Source organism: Aotus nancymaae, unplaced genomic scaffold, assembly GCF_030222135.1.
Source record: "Aotus nancymaae isolate 86718 unplaced genomic scaffold, 86718_ANA_hifiasm-v0.15.2.pri h1tg000004l, whole genome shotgun sequence".
Classification (NCBI taxonomy): Eukaryota; Metazoa; Chordata; class Mammalia; order Primates; family Aotidae; genus Aotus; species Aotus nancymaae.
The window spans coordinates 39,875,339-39,894,300 of record NW_026988415.1 but is presented as its reverse complement, the minus strand read 5'-3'; the positions used below and the strand labels follow the sequence as shown (position 1 = coordinate 39,894,300).

The following is an 18,962-nucleotide window of genomic DNA, read 5'->3' as shown; positions in this document are numbered from 1 at the left end:
TCTGTTCTAATTTTATTTTTTGTAGACACATGTTCTCTTCATGTGACCCGGGCTGATCTCTAACTCCTGGCCTCAAGTGACTCTCTTGACTCAGCATCCCCTCCTGAGTAGCTGGGATTATAAATGGGAGCCAGACTTTGCCGTATTTTCTGCTTGCCTGCTTGCTTTCTTTCTTTCTTTCTTTCTTTCTTTCTTTCTTTCTTTCTTTCTTTCTTTCTTTTTCTTTCTTTCTTTCTTTTTTGATAGTGACCATGCTAGTGGATGTGAGGTGATATCTCACTGTGGTTTGATTTGCATTTCCCTGACGATTAGTGATGTTGATCATCTTTGCATATGCCTGTTGGCCACTTGCATATTTTCTTTGGAGAAATATCTATTCAAGTCATTTATCTATTTTTAAGAGGTTTTTTTTTTTTTAAATTGAGCTATAGAAGTTCTTTATACATTCTGGATATTAGCACCTTATGCAATACATGGTTTGCAAATATTTTCTACCGTTTTGTAGGTTGCTTTTTCACTCTGTTGATTGTGTCTTTTCCCGTGCAGATGTTTGAAAGTTTTATCGTCCCATTTACTTATTTTTGCTTTTGTTGCCTGTGCTTTAGGTATGACTCATTAACTTTTACTTCTCTTAGGGGCCAGACTTTCATCAGGGTAGCCAGGTTGTGATTTTTGCCTTGGTTTCCACCTCAGTGCTCTCTAGCACATTAACAGGAGTGTTGACTGATTACTACTAGTTCCCTGAAGGGATACACCAAGAGCTACCTCAATTTTCTGGACTTGTTACTATGCACAATAATGGGAGGTAGGGGTGTGTGTGTGTGTGTGTGTGTGTGTGTGTGTGTGTATTGGGGTGGGTCCTCCCATTTTCTCATTTCTTTCCTCTTCTCCCTTTTTGCTCCAAGTTAGAAACAGAGTCTCTTCTGGGGCTTCCTGCTCTTTCCCTCTCCCATCCACCTTTTGAGTGGGGCTGTGGTCTCTGAGCCAACGACAGGTCAGCAAACAGGCTGACTCCAGACCGATGGGAGAATCCTGGATTCCAAATGGACCAATTAGCTTATTAGGGACCTGGAATACCTAGATAGCTAGCATCTGCCTCATTGTCCTTGTGGTAATGACCCTCTTGTTTTACTGGTCAACAATTTGAAGGTACAAGAGAAATCCTACTTTTTTTTCTTTTGATGGCTTTAATCCACCTCCACAACTTCTGCCCGAGGCCAATAAAACACAGCCATTCTCCCTTTGTAAAAAGAAAGAGGGGTTGGGTTTCCTTCAATTGTCTGCTCTTTTCTGTCTGCTCCACTATTTTTGTTTTACTCTGTAGTTAACTTTGCATAGAGCAGCTTCACCGGGAGGATCTGTGCGGTGGACCCAGGCACTCTCTTCTTACTACCGGTTGCAAAGGCCTCTTCCTTGTTCTAACCTGGGGATTTGTGGGGCCGGGGGACTGGGGGAGTGATGGGTGGGAGAAGAGTTTAACCATAGTCTTCCTTCTGCATTTCACACACATTCTGCTCTCTCTGTCGCTCTCTCTGTCACACATACACAGAGACACGCTCGCGCGCACATACACACACATACATAACACACACACGCACACACACACACACACACCCGCCCGAGTCCCTCTCGGTGTGTCTTCCTTCAAGATGACAGGGCGCTGGAGAAAAGGCTGCTGGAATCAGCTGGTAGGTACAGTAGTAACCCGAGCCCCACCCACCGGCTGCCTTTGCTTGCTCAGGTTTCTCCGGTCACTCCTGCCAGGGGAGAAGACATGTAAACGTGCCTCCAGAGGAGGGGCTGGGGGAGCTGGGAGTGGCGGGGGCGGCGGAAGGTGAGCCTGGGAAGGTGGCGGAGCGCCGCTTCAGCTGGGGCCCTTCCCAGTGCTCCCTTGGGGTGACAGCCCCAGCCCCGTTTGCCCCCACTCCACCTCCCTTTTGGAAGGGTATGCCTTTTTTTTTTTCCCTCTGCGGCGGCGGAAATGACACTGTGGTGCTGCCGTGGTGTCATGGTGCTGCCCCTGGACTGAGGGGCGAAAACTCTTTAAGTTTAGCTCGGGAGACCCAGCCGCGGTAGCATTGCGGCCGCCGTGCTGTGCCCTGCGGGGCGCGCGGGCTGGCGGATCCCGACTGCTACGCGGCGTCGGCGACGGTAGCGGCAGCGGCGGCGAAGGCGGGCGGCGGCCTAGAGTGGTGGTGGTGGCGGCGGCGGCGGCGGCGGCGACCGGGGCCCGGGAGCTCTCGCCGGAGCCCGAGCCAGCCCGCTGCGGAGGCAGACGAGCACGCAGCGCCCTCGGGCGCGCGGAGGAGATGGCTGGCACCTGGGAACGCTATGGGTAAAACGCGCCCTCTCGCCGCGGCCCTGGGGGTCAAGCGTCGTCGCCCTTGCAGGGCTCGGCCCCGGCTCTGGCCGTTCTTCAGGTGCCGCCGGGGCCCGGCGTTGGCCGAGGGCTCTCGGGCTCGGCGGGGCAGGGCGATGGGGCCCGCGAGGCTCGAGACCGCGACGGGGCCCCCAGCCCACCTCCGGCTCGCAGTCATGCTCTTGGGGCCCGGGCTCCTGCCACAGCCCTCCTGGGACGCAGTTTGCACTCTGGGGTGCGGGGCTGGGGCTGCCGAGGCCTCCGGCGCAGCCGGGCCGGGCCGGGCGCGGGCAGTCGAGCGACTTCCCGGGCGCCTGGGCGCGAGTCTGGGAAAGGGCACTGCCGCCTTCCCACGCTCCCGCAGCCAGCAGCCTCCTCGGCCCAGGCGTCGCCCCTTGGCCGGCCGTCTGCCGGGCGGTGCTGTCGTAGCAGCCGGCGTGGCTGCGGACGCCCTGCCGGCGGGGAGGCCCGGTGAAACTTAATCCCTTTTCTGCCAGGGTAGCGATCCTCGAGTCTCCGTCTGGATGGTTCCTTATTTCTGGCCTAGCTGTGAAACCAGCTTTGTGGGGGAGAGGGAAAACTTACATATGTCCACAGGACAGACTGCTACGCAACCAGGGAGAGGTGGGGATTTTCCATTCCTGCTTTGTAAGAATTAAGTAAATAACGGCAGAGTACATTTACAGAAACATTACAGGTGACGATAAGGTTTAGGTTACTTAGCACTTCGTGTGTTGCACATTATTTTTCAGAGGTGTTTCTTCTTAGAGCAGGAAATTGAAATCCTAGGGTCGTTGTACTCTTTACTTTCTCTCTCTCTTCCACAGTCCCCTACCCGTTTTCATGATTACTTACCTTCCTATGTCACAGCACTTACTTGCCTACCCAAATCCCCCACCAGGGCCCCTTGGACCCCAGCCTTTCACCCTCAACCTGTGCACTCCCAGCCTCCCAGCCATGCAGCCTCTCACTTCTCAACCACTTTGCGTTTTTGAGATTTCTGAGTGTGGGGCAGGTAGATGGTGATGGTTGTGTGTCTCTGAAGAGGAGCCCTTAAAAAGGAATATATTGGAAACTAAATAGAGAAGTACTGTGTCGGGGTTGATCCCTCTGATTCTCAAGTTGGGCCAGAAGGGCTGCCTTTAACCCCATTCTGCTCCCTCCCAGTATAATCAGTTCTGTGGCAATATTCCAATAGAAGGGAATTGCTGAATAGGGAGTTCTCCTCTCCTACTTTGCTTCTGTTCGGGGAGTGGTTTCATTCTACCCCAGATGGTTAGCTTCCCCTACTCCACCCCCGATCCTCACATCCCCCTGTCTACCTCCTCTCATGACTGTACTGATGGAGAAACTGTCTTTGCTATTTTTATATATTCCTGCCCAATCAATGAACGTAACATGGATATATAATGTGAATTAGATTTCTCCTGATTGTTCCTCACAACTTGATTTATGTGGTTGATATGGTTTGGATATCTATCTCTGCCCAAATCTTATGTCCAAAAGTAATCCCCAGTGTTGGAGGTGGGGCCTGGTGGGAGGTGATTGGATCATGGGAGCAGATTTCTCATGAATGGTTTAACATCATCACCTTGGTTGACTGTCAATCACTGAGATCTGGTCGTTTAAAAGCGTGTGGCACTTCCCCCTAACTCTCTTTCTCCCTTGCTTCTGCTCACACCATGTGAGAACCTCCTGCTTCCCATTCACCTCCCTCCATGATTATAAGCTTCCTGAGTCCTTCCCAGAAGCAGATGCTGGCATCACACTTCCTGTGCAGCCTGAAGAACCATGAACCAATTAAACCTCTTTTCTTTCTTTCTTTCTTTCGTTCCTTCATTTTTGAGACAGGGTCTTGCTTTGTTACCCAGGCTCTGAACCAATTAAACCTCTTTTCTTTCTTTCTTTTTTTTTGAGATAGGGTCTTGCTTTGTTACCCAGGCTCTGGACTGCAGTGGCATGTTCACAGCTCACTGCATCCTCTACCTCTCGGGCTTAAGTGATTCTTTTACCTTAGCATCTCCAGTGGTTGGGATCATAAGTGCATGCCACCACACCCAGCTAATTTTTGTATTTTTTTGTAGAGATGGGGTTTTGCCGTGTTGCCCAGGTTGATCTAGAACTCCTGAGGTCAAGCGATCTGAGAGCCTTGCCAAGTACTGGGATTACAGGGGAGAGCCACAGTGCCCGGCCTACCTCTTTTACTTATAAATTACCCAGTCTCAGGTATTTCTTGAAGGCAATGCAAGAATAGCTAATGCAGTGACTAAAACACAGGTCCGGGAGTCAAGAAGATTGGAGTTCATCCTAAATCTGATGTTACATTGGCTTATGGCTTTAGGACATTCCTATGACTTTTCTTTCATAGTTGGTGCACTTGTGTAAAAGCTGTAATATTATGTACTGGGTATTGTTAGTCTTGACTTGGTCCTTTGAAGATGAAAGGGTTCTGTAAACCCTCAGCATTATCCTTTTTTTTTTCTTTAAGACAAAGTCTCACTTTGTCACCCAGGCTGGAATGCAGTGGCTTGATCATGGCTTGCTGCAGTCTTGACCTCTCTGGCTCAGGCAATCCTCCCATCTCAGCTTCCCTAGTAGCTGGCACTACAGGCACACACCACCACACCTCGCTAATTTTAAAGTTTTTTGTAGAGACAGGATTCACCATGTTGCTCAGTCTGGTCTCAAACTTCTGAGCTTAAGGGATTCACCTGCCAAGGCCAAGTGTTGGGATTACAGGTGTGAACCACCAGAAAGTAAAGGAAATGCTTTCTTTACCCTTTTACCTTCTAAAGTAGGAATCTTAACTTCCTGAAAACCTTACTTTAGCATTATTAGCCCCCCACTGCCCGGAGCCAAATCTTATCATTATAATTAGGTCCTAAATCTGTTTTTTCTCCAATACATGTACAACTGAATGAAAACATACAGAGTAATGGTGATCATTTAAGTTGAGGCTTGAATCATATCTAATGCACTCTAACCTAACAATCCGAGTCAGACTTACTTGAAGACATAACCTCACCCATATTTAGCCTATATGAGGGCAGTTTGTTAGTTTCTAATGAAAAGTGGCATGAATAATTTGGGGCATGGCTATATAAGCATGATTAGCACCTAGTAGCAGAGCCAACAATATTTATTAAGCACCTATGATGGTGCAGAGAACCTCTGCTAATTGAGCTGAGGCCCCAGATTTAGCCTAGTATTTTGGCCTCCTGCTTCTTCCAGGCCAAACTCCATACTTGCAGCTCCAGGATTAGGTTAGGGAGGGGCTGCGCAGGACAGAGGTAGAGGCTAGGGACGTGAAAGGGTGGTTGTGTCCCTCTTATTTGTTTTCATGACTACTAGAATTCTCATCTGGCATGTTGTACCTTGCAAGACCACCTCTGGGAAGTACTCCTGTAAATCAGAGTGACTTGGTTGCTTTATGAACATATCATCTGAACAGTGCAAATTGATTTAGATAAAATTGATTTAGTTAATCCCTCCTCTAAGAGCAGGGCAACTTGCTCCAACTTGTAGATCCTAAAGTAGTGCCAGTGGGGTCTCAAAATTGCATTCAAATATTGCTCTAGGTAGTGAGCCTGTCCATTCCTTCATCCCTCCTCCCATTAAATCTGCTGACAACACAATAATTGACATGGGATCTACACAAGGAGTATGTCTGTCTTTATCACTCAGCAAACCTCATTGGCTTGGTGAAGAGGGGAGAATATTGTCTTCTCATTATATCCCGTAGAACTCAAGTTCTGTATTTTCCAACAGGGACATAGAGCCATTAAAAGGGTGAAGACAGGGCTGTGGGCACAGAATATGTCTCAAATAGCTGCTCTTGGAAGTACCTGCTTGGCCTTGTGTGTCTGTCATTAGATCTTTATGAATATTGATAATATCCTTGCTGTTGGGCCATGGAGCTCGGCTCCTAGTGGAGGCCAGGGGGTGCTTCATTTCCATTTAGCATTAAGTTTTGTTCTCTCTTAGGCACAAAGGTAAGAATGAGGATCTGTGTTCATGAAGCACTCCTTACTTAGTAAGCAGAGTGTCTTGACTTAGAACATTGCATCATCAAAATATGAGATGTAACATGTTGATACTGGATATACAACAGTTTAGGATAATTCAAAATTTTTCACATTTTGATGAATGAGATTTTGGTACCAAGGTGGAATATTGCACTAACATCTGTATTTCGGGTCTCAAAAAATATATTGTGTTCATCACTAAGCAGTGTACAGAAGAGACTAGAAAAGTGTTTCTCAACCAATGTGTTGGGTCATGCTAGCAAGTGAGAAGACCAGATGAATGGTGTTGAGACAAGAAATTCCAGCTGTAATTATCTTCTTGTGAAGACAGCTAATCTACTTTTTATTTCCCTTCTCATCCAAGGATCAATATGTTAAATGTGTTCCTTTCTTAGAAGGGGACATAATTGGAAAAAAGTATGAAAAATTAAACAAAATAATAAATATGTTCCTTTCTCCACTTTCATATATTAAAACTCTGCTAAGAGTTTTCTGTGGGCTCAGGTAGTCTGTGGCTATTTCTGTTTGTTTCTCTTTCTGTCTTCCCCTTCTTTATGGCCATAAGCAGATATAATACATTTGATGATGAATCTCCCAGCTTCTGAGTTTTCTTTTAGAAATCCTATAAATTACTAAGACTACTAGATAGCATAAGATGTTTAAAGTATGGGTGGTAGAGGGATTTTGAGTAATGTGTCAACATCCCATCATCCTCTTTTCCATGTAAGGTTCACCTGAATACACTCTAGGATGCTGGCTCAGCCTAAGTGGGTTGGCAAAGTAGCATTTGTAAACGTTATCTTACTTGGGTTCTGATCTCCCTGCAGAGCCCTGGCTGGGCTTTGTCTAAGCTTCTTTCCAGTAGGTCAGACTCCCCTGGTTGATGAACAGCATCCCCAGTCTCTGGATCATCCTCTTACAGAGACCAGACAATCTGATAACAAACCCATTATACAATCTGAAATTGTCCTGAAACATGAAATCACAGTATTTCCAATTTGCCTGGATAGGAGCATAATGTATGGACGTGGCAGACAATGCTAATTCATGACAGTGAAGTGTCTTAATATATACAGCACAGAGATAAAAAAATGGTTTACAGTCCAGAATCCTCGATCACTTTGTCTATAGCCCTTTGTTCAGTGTTGCTAGGATCCATGTGGTTCCCAGGGAAGTAGAAGCTTGATTTCAAATAGGCCTCTGTTCTCTGTCCCTTGTTTCTGACCTGAACTTGGGGTCCTCTCAGCCTAACATTTAACATGTCCTATATACATATATTGCCAATTTTATTGTGTAGATGACTGCCTATCCAGGTGAACCACTGATCATTAAAAAAAAAAAAACTTACCAATATTTCGTTGGGTAACAGAGGTTAGGAAAAGCAATCCTAGAGGAGATGGAAAGCGTACCAGTAGCTGTAGGTAAATTAAGTTTGTTCTCCATTTGTTTCTCAACCTGGCAACTGCCAGTGTAATCAAGATAAAGGATTCCTGTCAATTATCTTGTGTTACTTTGGCAAATTCATTTGTTGGTTACTTGGATTAATCTTTTGTGTTTATAGCAGATTTAGGACTTTCGGTTCTGCTATTTTGATACTCATTTTAATGTTTATATGATGACTGTATTGTATAAAATACCCAATGTTTGAATTTAAGAGCTAATTATTGAAAAGAACAAACATTAATTTCATGTACTATAAAGTATTAGGTAGGCTTTAATAACCTAGTAGACAGGAGCTGGCTCTGGTGCTCTCTGCCAGTCGGTATTCAGCCTCCAGTACTGAGCTCTCCCTGTGCGGGAGGAAAGCTTAAGAGAAAAGAAGAGAGACAGCCCTTCACTTGGAGAGGGGTGGGGATCCCAGTCTAAAAGGAAAGACATGAACATAAAAAGTACCACAATCAATCCCATGATCTGCCAGAAGTCTTGTGGAGGAGTGTGATTGTCTGCCATTATGTCAACCATATGTTTGGGATGAATTTCCAAACATTTTTGGCTTTTCTTAATAACTTGCTTTTTATATATAATCTGTGAATGTATGATGAGAATACCTGTATTTTTAAAGTAAATTGATACTTTTATTTTATCCTTATCTGATCCTCACAAGACCCTGTGAGATGGACCGGACAGGTATTTTTCATTTGATAGATGAAAAAGCTGTGGCTCAAAGAGTTTAAATGTACCTAGGATTGCTCAGTTAATTTGGTTTAGATCCAGGACTAAAACAGGCTCTGTTATGAGGGTCAAATGAGATAATGGCTTTGAAATAATTTGAAAAGTATAAAGTAATATACAAATGTAAGGTGACTATTATTAATTATGATTACTGACCACCTAGCCTCTTTTGTCTACGTTTCTATTTTCAGTTCTTATCCTATAAAGTGTGAATTCGATGCATTGGCTGCCTTCTGTGTTCCAAAATGATGTGTTTTGAGCTTCAAGGAGTTCTTTTCTAATCATGGTGTTCTTGGATTTGGATTTTGGTTTCTTTTTCAGTCCCCAAATATGTTTTCATTAGTTTATATTCCCATGGGACTCCCCTCCCCTTTAGCTGTCCTCTGGAACATCCATTATGTCTTTTTTGAGTTACAACAGGCAAAACCACTGTACTTGAGCACCTTGGCTCAGCCAAGGTAAAGTAATGCATTTTGTTTATTTCCAGCTCCTGTGGCTATGATGTCCATCACTTGTTAGCCTTCCTAGTCACACTAATAAATAAGAGTTGTGTTTTTAGGTGCTAGTTTATAATGATCCCAGGTGTCTTTTTTGTGGTATCAGATAGCAAGAGCTCTATAATAATAGGATGTCAGAGCTGGAAAGCATCTTAAAGAGATCATCTGGTGATTCTAGTTTAGCTTGAACATTTTACAGTTGAGGAAACATCAGACTAGGCCAATATTCATTTGCTCGTTCCCCCAAGGCAGGGAGACAGTTTATAGTACTTTAAGGAAGAACTCATGGGACATTAATTTTAATATCCTGAAGAACATTTATTTTATATTAATTTGTTGGGTTTTTTTAAACCTACAGCTCAGCTCAATTCTTAATCTATGGCCCAGAGATCAGGCTTGGTTTCACACTCATGGATCTTTTGTGAAGGGGATACTGTAACTCCTCAGGAAGGTAGTGAGAGCTCAGAGCCATGCTCTGCAGACCTGGAAGAAAAAAGAACTAGATAGAATAGTAGTTGTTAATTATGCCCAAGTAACATTTGAAATAATAGAGTTATGCAAAGTACAGGTTACGACTTCTCTCTTAATCAGAGTTAGCTAAAGGCTAGATTTGGAGGACAATGCTGAAATCAGTCTTTTATTTCATAAGTGTAGGATGCATTATTTTTATGTTTTTTTAAAAAAATTTTAATTTTTAAAATTAATTTTTATTTTTATTTATTTATTTTGAGACAAAGTCTCACTCTGTCACCCAGGATGGAATACACTGGCACAATCACACTCACTGCAACCTCGACCTGCTGGGCTCATGCAATCCTCCCACCTCAGTCTCACAAGTAGCTGAGACTACAGGTGCATGTCACCACACCCTGCTAATTTTTATATATTTTGTAGAGATGGGGTCTTGCCATGTTGCCCAGGCTGGTCTTGAATTCCTAGGCTCAAGCAATCTGCCTGCCTCTGCCTCCCAAAGTGCTGGGACTACAGGTGTGAGCCATCACGCCAGACCCATTACTTTTTATTTTGATCACCTTCATTGAAACTCCTTTTGTGTTTCTACTCAGTTACATATCCTAATGATACTTCTTCTAGTTTATGCTCCTCGACTTCTTTTTTCAGAGGTTTCACCCTGTAGTGGAATGCACGGCGAAGAAAAGCCACACAGAAACAATTAAACATACATATTTGACTATATATGGCAGTAACTAAATGATTTGGAAGGGAACTAATCAGGGTGTGTGGATGTGGGCATTTGTTTCTTAATATGGCAATTGGTTCTGCCCTCCCAGGCATTTCATCAATGCATTTTTATGATAAATTGTAAAAACTTTCACGATTACCTGTCATTGAGTCATACCTTATCAGATTCACATCGTGCGTGTCTTCATCTTTAGCATAGTCTAACTCTGCATAGATTAGTGATTCACAAACTTTTTGAAATTGCAACAGTTTGCCATTATTTAATTTTTGTCATGCCACTTCCTCCTGCTAAAAGTATTTCATGATAATAGGAGTAAAATATTTTTCAGGAGTCACTTATATACTTTTTAAAGTGAAGAAAAACTGGGAGCTGAGAACTTTGTGACACTCATTGATCACTAGAGATGTCCCAGGGTATTGCAAAACCTAAACAGGGAATCACTAACCTAGAAAAACAATTGAAAGGAACAAGCAATCCAATAGAGTTTACAAATACTACATAATCACACAGTTGGTAGTATAGTATAATGCTTAACTGTTTACATCATTGAGTCAGACAGATCTGGGATTGAATCTCTTCTTTAAAAAATTGAGATGTAATTCACATACCATAATATTCACTATTTTAAAATATATAATTCAGTGTTTTTTGGTATCTTCAGTGGTTTTGGTATATATCACATTTTGTTTATCCTTTCATCAATTGATGGACATTTGAGCTGTTCCCTTTTGGCTACTATGAAGACAGCTGCTATGAACATTTGTATACAAGTTTTTGAGTGAACACATTTTCAACTCTTTTGGGTATATACCTAGGAGTGGAATTGTATGGTAACTCTCCATTTAGCCTTTTGAGGAACAGTCGAACTATTTCCCAAAAGCAGCTGCACTATTTTTTATTTCTACCTGCAATGTATGAGGGTTCTAACTCCAAATCCTGGCTGACATGTGCTGTTTTCCAGTTTTTGTTTGTTTTGTTTTATTATATTATAGCCATCTTAGTGTGAAGTAGTATCTCAATGTAGTTTTGATCTGAATTTTCCTACTGGCTAATTATGTTGAGTACCTTTTCATGTGATTATTGGCCATTTGTATACCATCTTAGGAAAAATATCTACTGAAATCCTTTGCCCACTTTTAAATTGAGTTACTTACCTTTTTTATTGTTGAGTTGTAGGAGTACATTTCTAGAGACTAGACCCATATCAGATATATTAATATTATTTGCAGATATTTTCTCCTAGTTTGTGGGTTGTCTTTTTACTTCATTGATGGTGCTATTTGCAGCATTCAAGTTTTACATTTTAATGAAGTACCATTTATGTATATTTTCTTTGGTTGCTTATGCTTTTGGTGTCATCTGAGAAACTGTTTCCTGCCTAACCTAAGTTCACAAAGATTTATGCCTATCTTTACTTCCAAGAGTTTTATAGTTTCAGCTCTTACATTTAGGTCATTGATCTCTTATGAGTTAATTTTTGTATATGATATGAGGAAGGACTCCAGCTTCATCCTTTTGCATGTGGATATCCAGTTGTCCAAGCAACATTTGTTGAAAAGAGTATTCTTTTTCCATCAAATGGTCTTTGAACCTTTGTTGAAAATCAGTTTACCATAGAGATACATATAGATTTATTTCTGAAGTTTAATCCTAAGTTTGGCTCTTAGTTTTGCTACTTAGAAACAAGTGTGACCTTGGACAAATTACGTTTTTTTCCCTTTTTTTTGTGACGGAGTCTCACTCTGTCGCCAGGCTGGAGTGCAGTGGTGCGATCTTGGTTCACTGCAACCTCCGCCTCCTGGGTTCAAGTGATTCCCCTGCCTCAACCTTTCCAATAGCTGGGACTACAGGCGCACGCCACCACACCTGGCTATTTTTTTGTATTTTAGTAGAGACGAGGTTTCACCATGTTGGCCAGGATGGTCTTGATCTCTTTACTTCATGATCCACCCACCTCAGCCTCCCAAAGTGGTGTGATTACAGGCGTGAGCCACCACGTCCGGCCTACTTTTTTTTTTTTTTTAATAATGATGATAGTACCTACCTTTTAGAGAGTTGTGAAAAGTAAATGAGATAATGCACATAAAGGGTATTGTAAAGGTGCTTAGATAATAAGAAAGGTAGGAAAAATGGGGGATAGTTGAAAGGATTATAAATATTAGGAGTACCCAGAAAAAAAAAGCCTCATAAATTAGAGATGACTGAACACGTTTGAAGAAATTCATAAAAGTATTCAGTTCCCGAAAATTGGCCAAAACAATTACTATATGGTAATTAAAAATCAAACAGATTAGAAACAGTATAGAAAAGTTCTAATAAGCAACAGAGAGTAACTACCTTATAATATTCTTTATAGAGCTGAAATCAACTAAGGTAGGTTATTTTAGAGTACTAATGATTGGCTTTTTTTCTGTCAAAGATTCTTGAGAATCTTTTGAAAGCTATGGTCAACGTTTTCCCCAGAAAAAAACATGCATATATGACATACAAACCACATTCTGCAAACCGTTCTAGGAAGTTCAGAAGTCCCTGGTTAATAAATCCTATTTTGATCTTACCCAAGGCAATCCTGAACCATAGCATGCTTTCCCAGGCTTAATTTCAGAGTGAGGTTCAAGTGTCACACTGACTTGGAAACAAATTTTAAAGTTCCAGGCAAAATTTAAGAGCTTTTCCTCTGTACAGGACAATTTATATGGCACCCTCTTAAACCTTAGGAAAGCTTTGGTACTCTAGTTGTTCTATATAGGTTTCAACACACATAGGCATGGCTTTCAGCAGTACTTCTGACCAAGCCAGGTAGCTTCCAACACAGATATTGAGGAATGCAGGCATACAGTTCTAGAAGAGATAGTAATAGAAGTGCAGTATGAGGTGGAGATAGGCCTAGAAGACAGAGATATGATTCTGGAAGGGACTCAGAATGAAATAGGCAGATTCAGAGAAAGTCAGAGAGACTGAGGGAGATAAAAATAGAAGTGGAAACATGCTGTTTAGAAATCCTCTTGTAAATAGTCAAGATAAACCTCAGTGAAGGAGGTGAGAGGATTGAAATAAAGGTGTAGGGAAAAGAGCACAGGCATTGGCATTATACTGACCTGTGCTCTGGGTCTGTATGTTCTTGGTTGATTTATTTAATGGCTGTAAGCCCCAGTTTCCTAACTGTAAGGTGGATACAGTAATAGTAACTCCCTCATAAGTTTCCTGAAAGAATTCGTGAAATAATGTGTAAAGTGTTTGACATAGTACTCAGAATACAGGAGGTGCTCAATGAATGCTGGGTCCCTTCTTACTCCTTGTTTAAGTGATACTTCATTAACTATTATTGAATATAGTTTGTGTGAAGCACAAACTTGTGCTGTGAATGAAAATATAAAATAGTTGATACCCTTAAGGAGAAGGAAGAGTTAGCTGGAGATACAGCTATGTAAGTGAAACAAAACAGAATGTTCCGGAAGCCACCAGTGGTTGAGGTGATAAAAGCGTGTAGATGAGAGACCTCTTAGATTTCTAGGCTTGGATGATGATATTCACCAGATAGAGAAAATCAGAAGAGGAGCAGGAGTCTTTTGTTTGTTTTGTTTTCTGGAGGTGAGGGGGAGCACAGCAAGTTCATTTATAGTCATGTTGAATTTGAGTATCTGAGAAATATATCAAATGGAGCTATCTAAGGCAATATTCCTGCTGTCAGTGGAACTTGGAATCTTCATCTCTCAAGTCTCTTCCAATACTAAGATTCAATGATGTGTGTACATTTTAGTTGTTGACTTTTTCCTCTGTATAGGTGAACGTTGATAGATGTTATAAGCTACAAAATACTGGCCAACAACTTTCAAGCACCTGTTAATTCTAGAAGAAAAATACTATGTATCACTTTTTTTAAAAAGTGACTGTATAAACATCTGAACCTGCTAAACCAACTGAGAGAGTGATTTACAAAAAGATTCTTCACTTTTATAGCCCCATTTCATATAGATTTTCATTAAATAGGTAGTTGAGTGCATTTAAAAGGTTTGATTTAGAAACAGCTTTTAGGTATACATATATTGTACTTAGGCATAAAATATAATTGTACTCAGTATTTATGTATCCTGGGAAGTCTACAGGTATCACTAACAAATTACAATATCTGAACAAATATCAATGGCAGAGTGAAATTTTGAAGCCCTGATGAGAGTCTCCAATGATGACAAGATGATGAACAAAAGATACTCAAAAGCAAAAATTACTTTTCTTGGGCTCTTTGCCGTGGCTCACTCCTGTAATCCCAGTACTTTGTGAGGCTGAGGTGGGTGGATCACTTGAACCCAGGAGTTCAAGACCAGCTTGGGCTACATGGCAAAACCACGTCTCTACAAAAAGAAAATAAATAAAAATTAGCTGGACTTGGTGGCATGCTCCTGGAGTTGCAGGAGGATTGCTTGAGCCCAGGAGGTGAACGTGGCAGTTAGCCAAGACTGTACCATTGCACTTCACCCTGAGTGACAGAGGGACACCTTGTCTAAAAAAAAGAAAAAGAAAAGAAAAAGAAAAAGCAAGAAAGATACTCTTTTTCTTTCCTATACATAGGATTAACATTTTCAGTCACTAAGATATGTTTTATATTTTTCCTTAGTTAAGGCCAACTTAGAATATTTATCTGTGTGTATTTTAATTAATGGAAGACCCAAGGCAGTTAAGAATTAAGTACCTGTGTGTTCAGCACAGAAATGCCTGTGGGAGAATAGATAAATTTACCAACAGGTTGGTTTCTTGTCAGTTGGGTGACTTCTTTTACTCACTGATGCACACTAAATTGAAGGTTATGAGATCTGAAAATTTCTGGCACTTTGCTAATTTCTATCTAGATCTTGATTTGCATCCTGCTATGTGTTAGAAAGCATGAAAATACACATGGGCAATGAGCTTCATAGCAGGCTTGTGCTAGTTCAGCAGGTGTTTAGTAATAAAACCAAACTGAAGACACCAGGCAATATGACTTTATCATTGATCAGCAACTATTGCTGAGTAAGTTGAAAAGTCTGAAATCATTCCTTGTTGAGCTTGATGAAATGAAGGGGTTTCTGAAGGTGAGGGAAGAAGATAACAGTGAAAAAAGTATCATCTTTTGTTTCGAGTAACTCAGTTTACTAGGAATGGAATGGAACAGAAATTTCCATGTATGATAACAAGAAGTAATTGAAGTTCACACTCTGAGGAAAAACTTATTCAATACCAAAATCTTCATTTTCCTAAAGCTCTCTCTTTTTAATGCAGGCTCTTGGAATGGAATCATTTCAGAAAGTAGAGAGTTACTTTAAAATATGGCATTGTTTTCCTTACACCGGATGTGACATAGAAGCAGCCCCTACAGTTTACCTTGAAGTGAAATAGAGAACAATATTGGAGAATAGAGATTGGGAATTTTGCAGGGCCTCAGCCTCATTTTAGTCTGGGAAAGAGATGTCAGTGGAGAATATGTAAGAGAATGATCCATGCCAATATTGTGAGCTGGAATGGTAATGCTAATCAGTCTACCAGGATTCAGAGGTGACCATTTGATTTTATCTATTAGTGCATGAAAATAAACACAGACATTTGTCTAAAACAAGGTTTGAAGGGGGAAAAAGTCTTCCTGATTAATTCCCAAATTGCTTTCCTATTGCTTAAGCATCCCTGGGGAATCCAGCATGTAAACGCTCCCATTGGTTAATGCATAATTATGTTATATCCATTTTCCTTTGGAAATGCGTAATGACTCTTGCTTTGTATTCCTTGCAGGTGAAAGCCCAGCCTCCGTGGTTCTTAATGCCTCAGGGGGATTATTTTCACTAAAGATGGAAACACTGGAGTCTGAATTGACCTGTCCAATCTGCCTAGAGTTGTTTGAAGACCCCCTTCTGCTCCCTTGTGCTCATAGCCTCTGCTTCAGCTGTGCCCATCGCATCTTGGTCTCAAGCTGCAGCTCTGGTGAATCCATTGAACCCATTACTGCTTTCCAGTGTCCTACCTGCAGGTATGTTATCTCGCTGAACCACCGGGGCCTGGATGGCCTCAAGAGGAATGTGACCCTGCAGAACATTATTGATCGCTTCCAGAAGGCTTCAGTCAGTGGGCCCAATTCCCCTAGTGAGAGCCGCCGGGAAAGGACTTACAGGCCCAGCATCGCCATGTCTAGTGAACGAATTGCTTGCCAATTCTGTGAGCAGGACCCACCAAGGGATGCAGTAAAAACATGCATCACCTGTGAGGTCTCCTACTGTGACCGTTGCCTGCGGGCCACACACCCCAACAAGAAACCTTTCACCAGCCACCGCCTGGTGGAACCAGTGCCAGACACACATCTCCGAGGGATCACCTGCCTGGACCATGAGAATGAGAAAGTGAACATGTACTGTGTATCTGATGACCAACTGATCTGTGCCTTATGCAAACTGGTGGGTCGTCACCGAGACCATCAGGTCGCATCTCTGAATGATCGATTTGAGAAACTCAAGGTAAGGAATCTGGGGAACAGCCCTTACACGACTTTGTCTCATAATAGAGTTATGCAGTTAGTAAGTTCTCTAATAAAATGGGTGACTTTTCCTATATGACAAGTGAGTTAACTTTAAGTTGTTCTCATGAGGATTAACCTGCTCATCTGCAAGCTCTCCCTGGAACCTATCTCATCTGTTACATAAACATGCTTGCATTCATACACTTCTGGCTAACTTTTGGGGAGTCAGCTCATGGCCTGCGACACCAGTAGTTCATCCAGGGAAACAGCACCCTCTCTCCTCTGTCAGTGACATATTGCTTATTATATATCTTTGCTATGATCTTTCCACCTCTTCTTTTAAGTATGTGAGTACTTGTGTAGGTGTTCTACAATTAGCATATACCTCGATTTGCATATGTAGGTACATGGCAATGGGAAGGCAGGGTGTGTCTCTGTGTAGGTGTGAATGGAGGTGTCTGAGTGTATCTAGGTAGGTGAGAGATTTTTGTGGAGGACAGTAGTGTATGTTTGTGTTTATGTACTCAATATACTAAAGAAACAAAAGTTTGGCATTGGCCATTACAAATTGCCATTAAGCATTTAACACAAGGCTAATTCTAAGCCTGCCTTTAAAAACAAAACAAAACAAAACAAAGAACTGAAGAAACTTCAGTATACCATGAAATCGGGAGGGATAATTAAATATCTGAACTAAAAATTTAAACTAAAGGCAATAAATATTTAATCCACTATCAAATTTTGTGACAGTGCTTGCTATTATGGGCTACAGACTGAAGCATTTGTTTATAGTTCCTACCTTACAAGTTCCTAGTTTTTTATATGTGTTCTGTGGACAGAGTTTTCTGAAGTCACTGTGTCACATAATACTTACATACAAGTCTAAGTGCCCATTTAAAAAAGTCCTCCTGCCTTACACTGATGATCCAGCAAATTGTTTTATTCCCATTGCTTGCCTATTATGTGGTATAATTTCTTTTAAGAAGTAAGCTATTTAGCAGCTATTCTAGAAAAATAAAATGTTTAAATGGATAGTAAAATTGCCACTCCAAATAGAACCTGAGTACGTAAGCCAAGCTAGAAGAAAGGCCCAGATTGGATAATTTGTGGTAAAATTTCTTTAAGAAGCCAGCTACTTAGCAGCTATTCTAGAAAATACAATGGTCTGTGCCTCTTTTGGTTGTTATTTATATCAGATCTGTATAAATGTGTACAAAATTCAATTTTTTTATTTCACTCAAGGTGATACTCTTATTCATATCAAGGCTGCAGAGGACAATAATCTTGTTGACTTCAATTTTTAGAATCATAAAATGTTAGGCCTTTGACTTGGTCTAGTCAAAGCACTATACTTTAAAGTTGTACAAACAGATCTTGATAGATTAAGTGATTTGGTCAAAATCAAAGAAATGATTAGTAATGGGAAAGCTAGAACTGGAACTCAGCCTCTAGACTGAGTTAACTATCCTTTGTACTGTAGCCGGCTGCCACTTTGTTTTGGATCTAAGTTTTCCCCATGAAATGTGATTTGAAACTTAACTTTATGCTTCTGCAACTGTACATTTCATGGTCATAGATAAATGATTAATGACATCAAATAAGGGACAGATTGTTTAAACTTACAGCCATATAATGGCAAAAGATAGGAGCAGGACTATAGGAAGAGTGGGGGATGTGAAGAGGATAGAACAATCTTTGCCAAATATTTGCAGGTGTTGGGACTATAATAAGTCATTGGCCTTGAGAAATATTCCAAACAGAAAAATCTGTGTCCATGTGCACTGTTGAGATAACAAAAAGACTGGCTAGTGTAAGCTTGTATCTACAGAAAACTAGCTATTTGAAAACATCCGAAAACATGAAAACATTGGATGATTGATTAGATATTTGGCATCATGAAGCTACAGCCCTCATCTCCAGGGATGGATGGAACATGGACATATTTTACCAAAACATACTTTAGTCTGTGACTAATTAGTAATTTTTGGAGAAAGAAAGCAGATTTTGAATAGTTCCCCTTTAATATTTTAGGAAATGTGCAGAAAATTCTGATTATAAATTAAGTGGAAACTATTTTTGCTCATTTTTGGATGGAGAGTGGAAACATATGAATCATTCCCAACCTTGTGGTTCGTTATGTTGTCTGGAACATCTTGGAGTTTGGGGAGGGTGAGAGAGGTACTGCTTGTGCGTGCGTGTTGTGGGGGTGGAGGGGTCACTTTGGTTTGGT

The 18,962-nt window shown here is 41.5% G+C and overlaps 1 protein-coding gene across 4 annotated transcripts in view; it reads left to right on the top strand.

The window, feature by feature from the left end:
• The first annotated feature begins 1,469 nt into the window (after window positions 1-1,469).
• The window catches only part of MID2 (midline 2), a 94,953-nt gene continuing 77,460 nt past the window's right edge, over window positions 1,470-18,962 (top strand). For 2 of the 4 annotated variants that reach the window (XM_064361888.1, XM_012451693.2), the window contains exons 1-2: window positions 1,470-1,688; window positions 16,015-16,730. In XM_064361888.1, coding sequence (XP_064217958.1) covers window positions 16,071-16,730 — 660 coding nt within the window. In that variant the 5' untranslated portion in view covers window positions 1,470-1,688; window positions 16,015-16,070. Of the gene's footprint in view, window positions 1,689-1,753; window positions 2,336-16,014; window positions 16,731-18,962 lie in introns of those variants that run through there. The other 2 variants (XM_012451694.2, XM_012451692.2) reach the window with 1 other exon arrangement.